At 39.3% G+C, this 16,023-nt stretch overlaps 1 protein-coding gene across 2 annotated transcripts in view; it reads right to left on the bottom strand.

The window, feature by feature from the left end:
• Positions 1 to 3,492: 3,492 nt before the first annotated feature.
• lekr1 (leucine, glutamate and lysine rich 1) overlaps positions 3,493 to 16,023 on the bottom strand; it is a 72,416-nt gene continuing 59,885 nt past the window's right edge. For both annotated transcript variants that reach the window (XM_044120751.1, XM_044120752.1), the window contains 4 exons: positions 15,941 to 16,016; positions 12,089 to 12,232; positions 11,045 to 11,242; positions 3,493 to 4,085 (listed from right to left, as the gene is read on the bottom strand). In XM_044120751.1, the coding sequence (XP_043976686.1) occupies positions 3,645 to 4,085; positions 11,045 to 11,242; positions 12,089 to 12,232; positions 15,941 to 16,016 (859 nt within the window). In that variant the 3' untranslated portion in view covers positions 3,493 to 3,644. The remainder of the gene's footprint in view (positions 4,086 to 11,044; positions 11,243 to 12,088; positions 12,233 to 15,940; positions 16,017 to 16,023) is intronic.

Genomic DNA, 16,023 nt, shown 5'->3' with positions numbered 1-16,023 from the left:
TGAAGTCATCATAGGTTTGTACGATATGTCAAATTGAAATCCTCATAACATCAGTGTCTGTAATATCACAATTATTGGACTGTCATATTTTAGTTGCCATGTATTAAGACTCTGGTCATCAAATTGGCCACTTGGACGGCCTTTCATTGTCTTTTATCCCCCAACGACAGTTAGACCTTACTGTTCAAAACGCTACAGTTCAGTGAAATTGATGTAGAGAATGGTGACGATGGAAAAACAAGAGAAAAATGGGGAGATTTTCAACAATCATAATTCAATGTCATGTTTTGTGTTATACTGTCGTGTGTAGTATTTGAGATCACAGGGTACCCAGACGACTCACGAATGGAGGAAATGAGGAGATCAGCGGAATCCCGAAAGTATTTTATTGTCTCTGGACTCAACAGTTTTCAAGAGAAGTGATCACGAATACATGGTATTTTGTCTTCAGAGATTGTTTATGGCACGTATGGGGACCTAGAGATATCCCCCCATTCACACACACACGCACGCACGCACGCACGCACGCACACACACACACACACACACACACACACACACGCACACACACACACGCACACACACACACACACAGATAAACTATTCTTCACTGATTTTGGTAACAAGCCACACAAAGTGACAGACTGAAGTCTCTCTTGTCCATGCCATTAATCAGCACCTCTGAGAATCATCCTCTGGCCAGGACTCATACATTTACCACGACAACAAGAATGCTAAGTATTCTTTCACTGGTTGCCCCGGTGATGCTAATTATAGGGTGTGGGAGGACTCGTGGGACGACAGGATTCCAAAACGGCCATAACGACGCAGGAGAGGCGTTCAGGGACACCCAATGACGAACAAGGGCTTAGCTATACACACACGCCACTCCCTGAAGCGTGTGTGTTTACAGGCTGCTACTCAGATTCCCCCGGGGACACGTGTGCATGCCTGCCCTACAATGATAATTACTGTGGTGAGATCACAGATCTACTCTGTGTGCGCATGACATGCATATTTGCACATATGAATGCTTGCGTGCAGTGGCATTTTTATGAGGGCACTAATTTAAATGTTTAGGAGTTTATGTCAACTTAATGGAGCTATGTGCTGTTTTTTAATCTTCTATTAGGATGAAAGAGAAGCTCAAAACTTGTTTATCGCTCACACATATGCCTCCACACTTGCTTAAAACACACACACACCAGGATGGACTCCAAGTCAAGAGCTACAAAGCAAGGGCACGGGCAAAGGAAAAACGCCCGGTCTGAGAGCAGAGGGGAGTATAAAGGAGAGCGCTGACTGGATCAAAAATATAGTGAAGGCACAGATAGCTGAGGAGGAGAGGCTGAACGTGAATTGCTTTTCAGAAACAGGGTCAGAGGGGTTGAATGCCAAAAGAAGGCCCAAAAGAGATTAAAAGAATATTGACACAGAGGGAGCGATTCATGTGCGTGCCAGAGGTGCAGAGGGAGTCTGACAGAGAGGGAGAGAGACGGGAGTTTGTGTTTTAGAGGGCGACAGAGACAGAAAGTTCATGCGGTCAGAGCAGACTGACTATTGAAGGAGTCGGTATTGGACGGGGTAGTAGATGGTCAGCGTAAGAGCCGCTGTCACAAAGAGCAGCATATGTCTGGAGAAGACACTTAATAAAAATTCTATTGAGAAAGCACAAAATAGCAATTTGCGGCGATTTGTTTCATGAATTGACACAGATAACCATTGAAAGAGAACATGTTTGGTTGTTTCACTATCATTATTTTATCTTTTGCTAATGCTTCTATACCAAATGAAAAACAGCTGGATTCTGATAACAGATGGGGATTCTACAAAATGAGAAACTGCTGGTAACCTAAGTTTATTAAACAATAGTCTAAGGAATACTCTAAACATTTTTTTTCCACAAGAAAATTTCTTATAAACTTTCTGGAACTAATTTCTGCATGAATCACAAATTGGAATTCATTACATGCCTCGTTATTTTTTTATCAGACTTACATGATGCAGCTTGGGCAGGTTTTGGACACAGTTTCTAGTACTGGCCAGTGGTTTGTGAAGTACTGATTTCAATTTTAGTCATTTAGTTTTCTAGTACTGGCCAGTGGTTTGTGAAGTACTGATTTCAATTTTAGTCATTTAGTTTTTTGAACCACAATTATGAAACACGGACAGAACATTTTAAAGAAAAGACATTTCAAAATGCAACAAATCATAATCAGTAATCCACTCATAAAAAATGGAATACTTGTCCACTGACCAGCTCTTAGAAATGCTTTGACTTCTTGTAACATTTGGAACCATAAACTAAAAATTAGTAATATTTAATCATACTTAATAATAAAACAAGAAAAAAAAGTGAGAAAAAAATGAGTCAGTCGAAGATCGTGATTGTGATCAAACAAAGAAAGATGGGGTATTAAAAATTTAAGCATTCTCCTTTTGAGCATGTTATCTCTACTTATTTACCCTTTCTGATTTCATTTCTTCAGATTAAACATTCACTCAACTCTTCTACAATAAACATTACTCCGTGTCTGTGTTGTGTTAATCTAACAATATATAAACAGAATTTTTACTCTGAGATTAATTAAAGACTTGCATATGAAAGAGTAAATAAAAAATAATTAACTGATTTATGGAAATAAAGAAACTCTCCACCTAATAAGAAAGCTCAGTTCAAGTTTTGATTTTCCGTTCAAGGCTTCTGGACAAACATACTTTGGCTTCATTCAAATGATCTTATTCAACGCAGTGTGAAAAAGGTACAAATATTAAATCAGAAATCACTGTTTACTTCTCTGTACATGAACCGCAGGGTTTAGCGGATAAACCAATTGCACGTGTGTTTAGCCAAACAGGATGTGTTGCCAGGAGAAAATAATCTTTCCACGTCTTTCATGTGTGAGCGAAGTGCACGTGTGCATTGTCTCACAGACAAACTGGGAGAGAGGGAAACGGGGAAGTCAAACCAAAAGCTTGCGTCCATGTGTGTCAGTAAGCAGGGAAATGAGTTCCATGCCTCTCACAATTCAAGCATTTCTCTTATTGTGCCAATTCATCCCAAACGCAGAGGGAGCGGAAGCAAAAGGAGCGAGGGAAAGACCTTGCAGAGACTGAATGATGTCAGTAACACAAGCCTGATGGGAGGAGAGTTGTGTAATTGTGTGCGTGAGTGAGTGTGGGTGTTTGTTTGGAAGGGGGGGGTGATTGCTGGACAGTTTCTTTTGTGGTCGCCTGCCTTTTGTTCGTGTCTATGGGTGGGACAGGAGAGGCTGTTATGCTCCTTCGGGCCTCTTCCGTGTGACACGCTGTGGGTCTGTCTGTGTCTTTATGTACTGGTGCGTTTGTAAAGGTCTTTGTGTGCCGAGTAGAGGGTGAGACTTTGGTTGCAAGAAAATGCAAAAACAGTTAGTTTGAGATCGTCTGCAACAAGCTGCAGCTCCTAAAGCCAGCAGGAGTCGTCCCTTCTGCTGAAGTTGGAAGGTTAGTGTGTTTTAGATGAGGTGATGGAAAGGACACGAGACTCTTAACTGAACAAGAAAATACTACTACTAATGATTTTACTAAGAGTTGATTGAGAACAAAAAGAAAATTCTGTTTTTTGGGTCACATGTTTAATCTTGCAAAACATCTTCATTCAGTTTTTAGAGCATTTCTGTTTTCCCCATCATTAATCTGACCTTGCGTCTGACCTCCCTCTCTCTGGTGCTTGTTTTCAGTCTAGGCAGCTTCCCCTCCTGCTTTTTCGCTCCACCCACAGCTCCACCACCCATTCTGGACTTTAGACTCTCCTTTGCTCCCACCATTTCTATATGCAGGCCTCTGTCTTTGTCTGTGCAGGCAGAGGGGGGCTGGAGTGAGGCTGGTGAGCGAGGAAGAGGCCCTCCAGCGTTACCCTGGAGATAAACATGCTCATTGCCCGGGGTTGCCTGCGTCTCCTGGGGGTCTGGAAAAGACCCGGCAGAACTCTTGGGAGACATTATGGATTGGAGCCCGAAAAGCTCCTGCTGGGCTTGAGACAGAGCAGCAGTCAGCTCCTCCCTCTCCTCACACTCCTTCCATACCGTATCCTGGAGAAATTCCACCTGAAAGTGATGAGAACAGACATAAAACTATTCTACCTTCTTTTCACATATGAAATGAATAAATCTGAAAACCGCCACCGATGACATTCACTGTAACAAGGAGCAGAAGGTAGTGCGCAAAAGACACCGAGAATTTGTTTGTTTTGTTTACATCATATTGAGGATTAGTAGATTGTGAGAAATTTCATCAAATGCAAACAAGAATATATTTTCACAATAACTTATTAAATGAAGCATGCAATAATCTTTGCAAATGAGGAAATATTTGTTGTGGCAGGTTTCTTGTATGCAAATTTGCAGTCAAAATTAATTTTTTCAACAGTCTTCAGTCATTTTTAGAAGTCTACTTTATATATATATATATATATATATATATATAAATTCTTATTTGAAAAGTATTTGATGTGGAGTTGTTCTTACAGGTCTAGTGCTTATACAGAGCCTGAGCTAGAGTCAGTTCTTAACTAATTAAAAAAAAAGGACTGGTTTGGTTTTCCATACCCTGAACCAACCGTCTTTTTTTATTTTATTTTATTTTTTTAATTTCTTGTAGTTCTTTAAATGGACCATAGCCTAAGACACCCAAAAAATTAATAAACCAAAATACTTTTCATAAATATAAATGTGTAGTTCCAAAAATATTTATGGCGTTTTATTTTGTCATTTATAATTTTATGAAGACGGAGGATCATGCAGATTAGGAACATTTACTTGACTGAGGAGTTGGCAAAGGTGGCTCTGAGCCACGGCCATCTTAGTCCCACAAACCTGAACGTGGAAGTGAGACATTCAGAAAGTGAAAAAAACTGCAGCAACCTGACACTTAAATGTGAAAATCAATTTTGTGGTGACAGAAAAGGTGGCTCTTCTGAGCATTTAAAAGTGGCACAGTCAACAAAAGTGACTCGGTCAGCAAGACCCAACAGGCAAGATACCCAAACACAGACACAGCAGGAAGAATGCTGAATTAAACACACTTAGATTCTGTACTGCAGTGATGCACAAAAACTCTGCAGATCTAATAGATAAAACATGTCCTCTTTATGATTACAGAAGAAGTTAAAATCCATTACATCACTGGGAGCAACATGGGACACATTAGGCTGTTTACATCCAGAAGACTACTGACAAATAAATGTTTTTTTGTGATCTGGGAGAATGTGATTAGAACCAGCCACACAGAAAATAAAGGATGATATACAGAAGCTGCTAGTTTTATATCCAAGGCCAGAAATGTGAAATAAAAAGACATTCTTTCTAGTTCTTTCAAAGTTGCCTGATGAGGTCACCTGCCTATTTAACTAACACGAAGCAAGAGGTTATAAATACTACTGGCACATTTAACCACAAACATGTGTCGTTTGAACAGTTTACATCATTAAGACCATCTGCCATTTGATGACACACATGTGTTGTTTCCATCATCCTGTGATTAAATGTTAAACTTAAACTCTCCATTTCAGCAGCTATAGGAGACTCCAGCAGATACCCGTTGGCAGTCTCCGTGGACTCTTCTTCTAATTAATAACACTCTCACAGTAAATGTTTACAGCCATTTTCGGAACATATGTGCCTTTAAAACAATTATAAGGCCAGAGGAGGGATTAAGGAGAGACGTTGTGGCATCCATTTTGGACCATCAGTGATAATTACAGAATAAACCTCCACATACGCACAGAAGGTCAAGAGGGGGATTCTGAAAATTAGTGACTCAATAGGAGACTAGTCTTTGCAAAGAGATGTTGGTCCTTAAAGAAAATGTACCGAGTGGATCAATTAGCATATAAAGTAACTTATTCGTTGCCACTCTGAAAGCAAAAAACAAAAACCTTGGGGATTATATTTTAGACTAAAGCAAAGTAATAGCTACAACCACCCTTGATAGCTTCCCTGTTGCCTCTCTGTTTGCCTAGATTGCAGTTGCCCAGCGCAGAAGTTGTCCACCACAAATTGCATCAACATGGACCTTAACAACTTTAATTGGCCAAGTTTGAGCTTAATGCTAACATGTTAACTAGTGTTCTTCCTTCTGCTGCAGACCGTTTCCAAAGCAATCAGTCTGTGTAAAGACGCGTCATGCACAGAATTCTAGCGTCTTCCCTTGTTGTTGTTGTGCTGTCCATGTTTTACTAAGTTGTTCAACATTATTTGGTTCCAGCAGACTTCAATCTGTTATTGAAGTCTGCTCGGTCCTTGACCGAGAACTTTGGTTCTCGGTCAAGGACTGATAACCAGCGTTGCAGGAATATTGCTGTTTAATTAGTCTTGTACAGCACATCAGGAGAAGAGGTCAAAACCATCATACTGTGTGTGTGTGTGTCACTGGTGTAAGTCAAGAAACCAGTGGGCTTTGTAAAGGAACACTGTTCCCCTGATTTATATTTAAGGTGCGCATCAGCCATATAGCATCTGACCTCAGTGCTGACAAAGGACGTCTGACTTTCAAAGTCAAGAGAAGGTCATCAGAAGGACGTCACAAACAAACTCACAAAGTTCATGCTTTTAGTGCATCACTCTCAACCAAATTCCACTGGGAACACATACACAATAACACACAGATACACACTTTTGTCTGTGTGTATGTTTTACGTAACCCCAGTCTTTACTGAGAGGTTAAGGGTCAGGCAGGTGTCTTTCCCTCCAGACACTGTGATCTCTTTCAGTTGTTCTGCTCAACTGAAACAATTCAGCAGAGAGAGGGGAGAGACCAGTGCAGGGGTGGCTGAGTTTTAGTGGTTGGACTTTAGCCAGACTGCCAGAATCTGACCGGAAAAAAAGGAAAGAGGGAAAGCAAAGAACTCAGGCGATAATCTTACTCAGAATAATATATATATATATATATATATATATATATATATATATATATATATATATATATATATATATATATATATATATATATATATTTGTGCGATCCTACTTACAGCTGACAAAAACCTGCTACTTGATTTCCTCAGAAAATTGGAGTATTGGAGTATAATATTTTAAAATATATTTTAAAATATTTAAATAAATGAATTTTACTACTGATTGTTGTGTTATTACAAAATTATATTGAAGACAACTAATGACACCTGTCTCAACTTAATTTGTGTAGCACTTTATACCAAACCAGTTGCACCAAAGTGCTGCACTTGAGGAACAATAAAATAATTCATAATTGACACAAACAAGGAGGGAAAGCTGCAAACTGACTACAAAAAGCTGCTTTAAGGGCGATGGTGCTATTCTGCTAGATTTCCCAGTAAAGTGCTATAGAGTATTGTCGAAAGGAACAATGCAGACTGCTATTTAAATCTCCATGCAACACTGAACTATATTGTACAGCATGTACTTGGCTGACATTTCTGTAATAAAAATCCTACTTTTATTGATCCTAATATTTAATATTAAAATTTCCAAGGAAATTTCTGGTACTATTTTGCCATAAGTGTACAAGTGAACAAAATCAAATAAAAGTTTTGCCTTTTTTAATAAATACCTAAAATAAATAAACTTTCCAGTAATGTTCGGATCTTTTGAAATGCACCTTCGAGAGTCACGACTAACTATTTGAAATATTTGGACTCTTGCAGCAGGGCCTTAGTGATCATCATCCATATGATCTACTGCATTATTTCAGTAGAGATATATTTAAAAAGCTGCAACACATTTGTAGCACTCATCAAGTTAAATTTGGAATTTAAAAATATGGCAAACAATTTGAACAAATTTTTTATTATCAAATAATTAAACAACAGTAGCACCATAGGCAGTGTTTTAAAACACAGACACAGTTTATTGTGAGATAAAAATTGTAATTCTATGAATGCAGCAGCATCATTTCATAACAACATTAAATCTGAAATTGATGTTCCAGTGGGTTCCCATTTGGAATTTGCAGTTTACAAGATGCTCAATCTTGAGGACACAAACCCATAAACACAACTGTGGCCCCTACACTGAATGATAGTAAGTGGTTTAGATGGAAAGTTGTTCTGATTCTTTTTTTGTTTTCTTGTTCAGTCTTAAAATGACGTATAGTTCCCAAGAGAATGATCATTATTTTGTTGTCTGGAAAAGCAGATAGGTGAAAGGTCACTGATGTCCTTCAGCAATCGAGGAAAATGCTCAGACTTTGACACAGTAGCTTAGCAACAGGGTGATATCACAAGGTCATGATCAAAACCAAGTTATCTCTAACCAATATACACATACACACACATTCGCGGATCAATACTACTGAGGAAAAAGCACAATAAAAGAGATGAACCAGATACAAGCTGGGATAGATCATTAAAAGATCTAGTTACAAACAGAAAAAGCAAAAGGAATAGAAAGAAAAGGGGTGAAAGAAGAGATTATTCATACAGATCTGCATTGACTTCTGTCACTGAACGGTAAAAGAAAAGGGCTGTTTAAATGAGTCGAGAAAGATGAGGGTGGAGGCGGTGGGGGAAGCTGCTAAGCTGAAGGTCTACGACTGACATAAAGGAGCATGTCAGCTGTGAAATTGGCATCAGGGCACCTTGAACTGGCTGAACTGTTCTGGACAGGCTCTCTGAAAGGAAGGCAGTTAAAGAGGCAGGATGGAGAGCAGAGAGCGAGAGCTGTCAGACTACAACACTACAAAGCTCAGCTGCATAAATGTGAGAGGCAGAGATGCACTATGGTGATCAAATAATGGCAAGATAATAAGAGGTAAATATGGGACTTAATAACTTTTACAGGCTACTATGGGATAATGTATATATAGATCTAAACATACACACAGGTAAAATATTTTTTTCTGAAAGATCTGCTCCTCATGAATAATTCCATGTTTTACAATTGAACAGATTTGCATTTTTTTATAGAAGACATGACATTCTGTTCACCCATGCATTCTGATTTAAGACTTTGAATTTTTCTTGTATTGATTAACAGTTTGTCATAAAAGTTTAAATTAATATACAGAAGAAAGGTACATCTTGAAATGTGACAAGCGCCCATCAAACTGAGAAATCACCTAATCTGCTCTTCTCCCACTATGCATGATCAGAGATCAAAGTGAAGCATTTTGGTTTTGCTTTGATCTTTTGTGACTTTAGAGTTTCGGTTTGCCCCACGGCTCTCAATAACCCCTTTCTGAAGCCACAGCATGTAGTTGTTCTCAGTCAGCAAAACAGACCTGAAGAGAGCAAACATTCAAAATACTTTTACAAGTTTTTTTTTGTTTTGTTTTTTCCCTCCAGGGGGTCTTTTGTGGGCTCTAGTGTCCCTTATATAACAGCAGGCTAACAGGAAAGGTGGGGAAGACATGCAGCAAATGTTGTCGGATCCGGGAATCGAACCCCCGACGGCCGCGTCGAGGACTCAAGGCCTCCAAATGTGGGTCGCGTTATCCCCTACGCCACCGCAGCACGCCCTATACTTTTACAAGGTTTTGGAAAAAACATAAAGACTGCAATCAAGCTGAACAAAACAACAACAATAAAATACTGACTTCCCAGGAATGCATGCTCAGTTAGCTTTAGATAGATGCAAATCTTCCACGTTATGTTTGTCATTACAAAAAAAGCTGACAGCATTGTCAAAATTACATGAGGTGACAGTTTACCGCATCCCTGTGGAAGTGAACATTAAAGTTTCTGATGTATAAAAACATCAAAATTCATTTCCGCTTCAGTCGTTTGTTTGGTAGATAATTTGCAAACCAAGACACAGAAAGCTGGTCTCAAACCCAGACAGGGAAGCAGGCACACAAAAATGAGACGTTTGCTTGTTTGCATGGGATTGTGTGTGTTAGCGGTTAGACAGTTGATGCATGTCGTAACTGCAGCCCCACACTCCAATACAGCCAACACATTCAGTGCTAAGATCAAGCAAATTTAATGCTGGTTTTCAGTTTAGGAAGTTGTCCTCAGACAACTTTTGTTGTACTTTTATACAATTTCCCCCCCCACATCTTTTTTTCCCCACTGCTGTATACATATACATACACAGCTCATCCTCTGCAAATCATTCATATGAGGATCCCGTCTTGCTTCTTTTCATGTCCTTCTCTCTTTTCACATTATATCTCTGGGCTCAAGACAAGCTGCATGTGGACAGTGCTGGCACAGAGATGCATTCCTGCACACTCGGCACCTGGGACAAATGTGAGCTTCATCTCCAGAGCTTTTGCTTTTTCTGTCCATTTAAAAGTCGCTCACTATGTTCATCGGCCGCCACACTCTCATAAATACATAGTGGCTAAATTTATTCCTGGTGTTGTGTGACTGCTGTTGGCACAGAAACACATGAGTGGGAAATATTGAGCCACTGAAAATGTCTCTTATCCCAAGATAAGCAACCGGAACGAGCTTTGGAGAAATGTTAGTGACACACATGTGCAGATATGACAATGAAAAGTTGAGCCTTCATAAACTTTTCAAATTTTGTAAACCAACTTCAATACATTTTAGTGGGATTTCAGGTGACAGAAATACAGAGTAGCTCATAATTTTGAGGAAGAGGGAAAGATGCTTCACAGTTAAAACTTTGCAAAGAATGTTGAAGATCTTAATTAATTAATCTCCCACTGATGATACAGAACCACCTCAAGCTGCAATTAATCATTCTGGGTCTCTGTTAGGTTTGCACAAGTGTTTCCAATATTTTCATACACTAATGCTGTGAACACTTTCATTCGGGTTGATGTGCAGTGTGAGGCTTCATCCACAAATAGCGTTTTGCATAAAAGCCAAAAGTTCAGCTTTAGTCTCATCTGATCATTCACTGATAATTTGTTCCCTCCTTGGACATTTGTAGCCTCAGAATGCAAATACAGGGCATGTTTTTCGGATACTTACTCATTTAAAAAACATGAAACCCCTTTTTTTTCCCCACTTCATAATTATGCACTACTTCTTGTTGGTTGTAATAAAGTAGACTAAAGTTCTTGGTTGTGTTGTGACAAGATGTGAGCAGTTTAGGAGGGATGAACACTGTATACCCACCTGTTCCTTAAGTGTGGCATTCTTCTCAGCTATCAGAGCTAGTTCAGATGTAGCCTTCTTCAGTTTTTGTTCCCCCTGTCGGTGTCCCTCCTCCTCTCTCCTCTCTGCCTCTTCTTTCCTCCTCTCATCGTCTCTGCCTTTCCTCTCCTGCTGAAGTTCCCGTCTCAGGCGCTGCACCGTCAGCCTCTCCTCCTCCAGCTAAAAACGGGGTTGGATTTCAGATTGCACATTTAAACAGCTTATCCCCATTTTCACATTTCAGCAGAATTTCTGTTTTCTTGTTGCTCTTTTTCATACTAATTCAAATATTGTTTGAGGGTAACAGTAAAATTGAAATCTCATTGGGCTGGGTATTTTTTGTGACCGTGATTAGTCTTTGCACAGGATGTGGCTATGAGGGTATCTGCAGTGACGAACACAGCGAGAATAGAAGGAGGAATTCAGCACTTTTCTACAAACTGGAAACGCATTGTCTGACAAATTAGAGATCCTATTTCTGCTAGAACTTCAGTGTGCTTCCTTGTTACTCATAGATTTGTACTGTGGGTGGAAATCTATTTGAGGATGTAGGAGGGCTGTTTGCGTGTTGCTTTCTGCAGTCTCACCTCCACTGTCTGGATTTAAAATCTCTTGAAACCACAAAATTAATCATGCTGTCTGCATGCGAGTGTGTGTGCTGCAGGAACGCTAAAAGGCATGCAAGGCAAATAACTACACAGGCGGGATAGAGGAAAGAAATGCAGACAAATTATGAGGGAAGCTGTTAGGGGGAAACTAGAAGATCTGTTTCTTTGTTCAAACTTTTTTGTAATATAAAATTTACTTTTTGGATCTTATTCAATTAGTCTGCATATCAAAAAATAGCTTTAACGTTGGCTAAACCTTTCAAGCTTAGAAGCTGCTATCAGATGGATAATATGTAAATTTGATACCAAGCTCAAAATTTTGTCTCCCAATTAAGGAAATGAGCATTAGGTGTGTATCCCAAATACCACTGTGCATGCTGCATTTTTGAGTATTTTGAATGTGGACTCTGTTACGCACCTTTAGCTGAAGCTCTGAAAGCAACGCCTGGCTCTTTTCCCTCTCTGTCTTCAGCTGTAGATCAACCTCCCTACCAAGCTCTTCTAGTTTCGTCTGTAGGTGCAAAGAACTCTGAAGTCGTTCTTCTTTCAGAGAAGAAGTCAGCTGCAAAATATCAAGGAAAGAAATATAACATGGGTGCAGTAGGAGTCTATTTTATGAGCTAATGCTAACTTTCCTAAACCACATTGACAACAATACAGAAGCCATAAGGTATTGCTACAAACTGACAACAAAGAAATAATAGTCACACATCTTGTAATATAAAAAAGCAAGTCACTAACTTATCTAAGCATCTAGAAAAAGTACTCATTTCCAACTTATCTATTGAGGAAGTATAAATTTCCAGTCAGATGTGTTTTAGCATGAATGTCTCATGAGTGTTGAGCCTTGAAGATAAATTTGATCGGTTCTCTTTGGATGGTGACGATTTAAAACACAAACTTCATCAAAATGGTGGTTGAATATTTGACTTATCATCTTATCTGAAATGTTAAGAAGTTAAATTGCGGTTTTCATTCACCCCTGAAAATGGCCTTGTTGACAAAACTTGAATACGTTTCTTAGGCAACGTACAGCTCATTTAGATTGGTTTGTTTAACGGTTAAGCGTAATTTAATGGATGTTAGATGGGGTTGAGAACAGTCCCTGTTGAGGACAGGCCTCAACCCAGACAATAAACAGTCTGGTTTATTAATTTAAAACCACATTTAGATTTTTTTGGAATCATTTGCATTTTGAAACCCCCGTTGTTTTTGAAACGCACATTAACACACATTGTGTCAAAGGTTAAACCACCTCGCTGTTGACTTTTGATGAATTAGAAAAAATTGTAAGGAGTCATCTTTTTTATGCCACTCACTTTGGGCAATCTAACAGTAGCATTGTCAGGGAAACAGGCCCTCAGCATGACACTATCACCACTATACTTGACCTGTAGAGTGTTTAGTTTGTGTTATTTGGCCCAAACACAATTCATGTTTATGTTATACACTGACAGTGAGACTGGTGTTGAAGAACCTTCTAGTGTATGATGGATTTGAGAAAGTTTGAGAAGATTGTGTTTCTTTGAATTTTAATTTTCTTTAATCTGAGGACAGTTTTTGGGTCAGATTGATGACATTTGGATAGAGTTGATCGTCTAACGCTGATCTCAGAACTGGCTAACAATAAGCTTCTGGACTGTCCCCAAACTCAACCCTGTTAAAGATTTATGGACTAACTTGAAACTCGATCCTGTACTAGAAAATCAACCTGTGATCGGAGCTGTACATAAATCTGAAGAAAAACTCACTGACCTCCAATAATCCACTCACAATTAGTGAATAATGACAGAAACTCAAGCGCTTACTCTCTAATAATGCAAGTCCTCAAAATGTGAGTTCTTGTCGTTGGACTCCTCCAAATGAAAATGATTTTTTTTCTGCTACATAAGACACCACTTTGGTCTCCAGACAACAAAGCTCTGTGTGGCATATTTTTACTCAAGCTCAACCAAGGCCACCTTGTTTTCCAACACCATTATGGAAAGTCAGAGCCACTCAATGTCAGAGTCACAGGCTAACACTACTGTGATTGTGTTAACCTCTGTGTGTGTGATTGCATGCACTTATGCCAGCAAGTGTGAAAAAGATAGTGGATGTGGGTGTCAGAGGAAAAAAAAACAAAACAGAGTGGCGTGTGAAAATGTGTATATTTGACCCAGTGCGTGCATGCGTGTTATGGTTTGGGTTTGAGAGGCTGTATGAGAGACTAACATTGCGTGCGTTGGATGAAATGAGAAAACACCACTTCCTTTTTGCTGGTTGAAATGTACGTGTGAGGAGCATGGATGGTTTGTGTGCATAGACCCTGTGTGTGTATGTACTCAGCTGCAGTTTGTATCTGAAAAGAGCAGCAGAGTGGCCACTTCCTCTTCATGGGTTATGCACCCACATGAAGTCAGGAAGCCCATGATGAGAAATAACCTGCTTGGATGTCTACCAGTGTGGGAGATGTTTTCAACCATTTTCTGTGTCAGCATCAGTCTTCACACGTATATGTGTTTGTCTGTGACATTTTCAAATCTAGATGGGAAAGTTTACAGCAAACCAAATAAGTCTACCTTGAAATGTGTGATGCTGCAGAATGAGTTACAGCAATTTCATGCTGACTCAAAGGCCTCATGTATATTGTTTAGTGCACCACCCTCCTTGGTTTTTTATGCGGCCAGACTATTTTCCCCTCCAGGCAGTTCGGTTAAAATATCTCCGCAGAACTGCTAACAGCTGAAACCAGATATTTACCATTATATCTTGTATGAAAAGACACATTAACCATTTTTTCTCACTCCTTGAAATCAAATCAGACTAAACTGTTTCCGTTTTAAGTCCATTAAGATTACCAAATTTGTTTCTGTTTGCTAAATACCAAAATAATTAGTTCATTTTCTTAATTACTTCCTTCTGTACAATTAAATCATTTTGATAAGTCGTGACGATAGTATGGAATGGTTTTGTAAGTTTTTGACCATTTGCAGCACAGCACTGGATGTGAGTTAGGACAAATCAAAAACGACAAACAAATCAGGGTGAGAAGGGTGGAGCTCCAGAATATGGGGTTTCATTCTTTAGTAGATGTTCCAGATGCCAGAAGGGACATTCATCTGCTCTATCAATTATTTGCAAGTTGAAACAACACAGGGATGTACAGCACCTTCATCAATAGAGGAAGTTGACGAGTTCTGTTTCCCTGAGGGCAACATGTTTTGATGCAACAGGTGCAAATCAACCCCAATCTGACTGAAGCTGAAGGGAGAGTTTCATCATCTGTGATGAACTGAGTTCTGTATGTTATGACACTAACGACAACAATAAGCCTGGTTACAGTTTTCACACAGAGACAAAAACATCAACTTTTTCAGACATGTTGTTTTCCATTAAAACTAGAACTGAAGGGTTTGGCCAGAGTTACAATGATTTTGACTGGAGTACAGGGGTGACAACATCCCTGTTATGTCGGGCTTTTGCTGCAGGAGGGACTGGTACACTTCACAAAGTAGACTGTATTGTGAAAAGAGCACTAAATGAAAATATTAAAGCAACATCTGAAGACATTAACAAAGTAGGTAAATCTCAACAACGAATAGGTCTTCCAAATAAACATCTCTGTTCTTTCAAACATAAACCAGTGAGTCTTCACTTGAGATCTTTGCACAGCAGACTTTTATTTTTGAAAAACAACCTCTGAGCAGCGATGTAAAGCTAAACCTCTGAGCCTCTTGCTGCCAGACGGCACAAGACTCTACAACACTGTTGGCTAACTGTCAGTGTGTGAGTATGTGCTCAGATTTGTGTACATCCAATTGACCGCTGGTCTCGGAGCCCCATAATCTCATCCACATTTTGTCTTGGGATTCTCTCTATTTAAGCTCTTCTGAACTGGGACAATGACTTGGATGGGGTCCCAAACGTCTGTTTACATCAGTGTGAACTGATACGCCCCAGATGCAGCTTTCAGCTCTGCTTCGCTACAGTTCTACTTATGTTAAAACATTGCATCATAGACATTATAACTCTCCAATAAGATCACATAAGGCAATCTTTAATCAGTTACTAGTTTCCATCTTTCCACGGTTCTTATTTCCCAGTACTTTCTGACAGAGCATCTGGTGCAGTGTTTATGTGTACTCTATGATTTGCTTTACCCAAATAATCTAGCCAATTTATATACAAGCTGGACAAATAACGGCTGTAAGAGAGCAAACTGGGACATTTTGTTGTCTTTTTACACATTAAGTTCAATTCTTGTTCTTAAAATGGTTATGACCCTCACCATCGAGGCAAGTTCTTTGCTGTGGTTGTACTTCATGCTGATCATGGCTCGATCATGAGACTCAATCAAAATATCTCTGCAAA

Source organism: Gambusia affinis, linkage group LG06 (assembly GCF_019740435.1).
Source record: "Gambusia affinis linkage group LG06, SWU_Gaff_1.0, whole genome shotgun sequence".
Classification (NCBI taxonomy): domain Eukaryota; kingdom Metazoa; phylum Chordata; class Actinopteri; order Cyprinodontiformes; family Poeciliidae; genus Gambusia; species Gambusia affinis.
The sequence above is the reverse complement of the archived record's forward strand: the minus strand, read 5'-3'. Positions and strand labels throughout refer to the sequence as shown.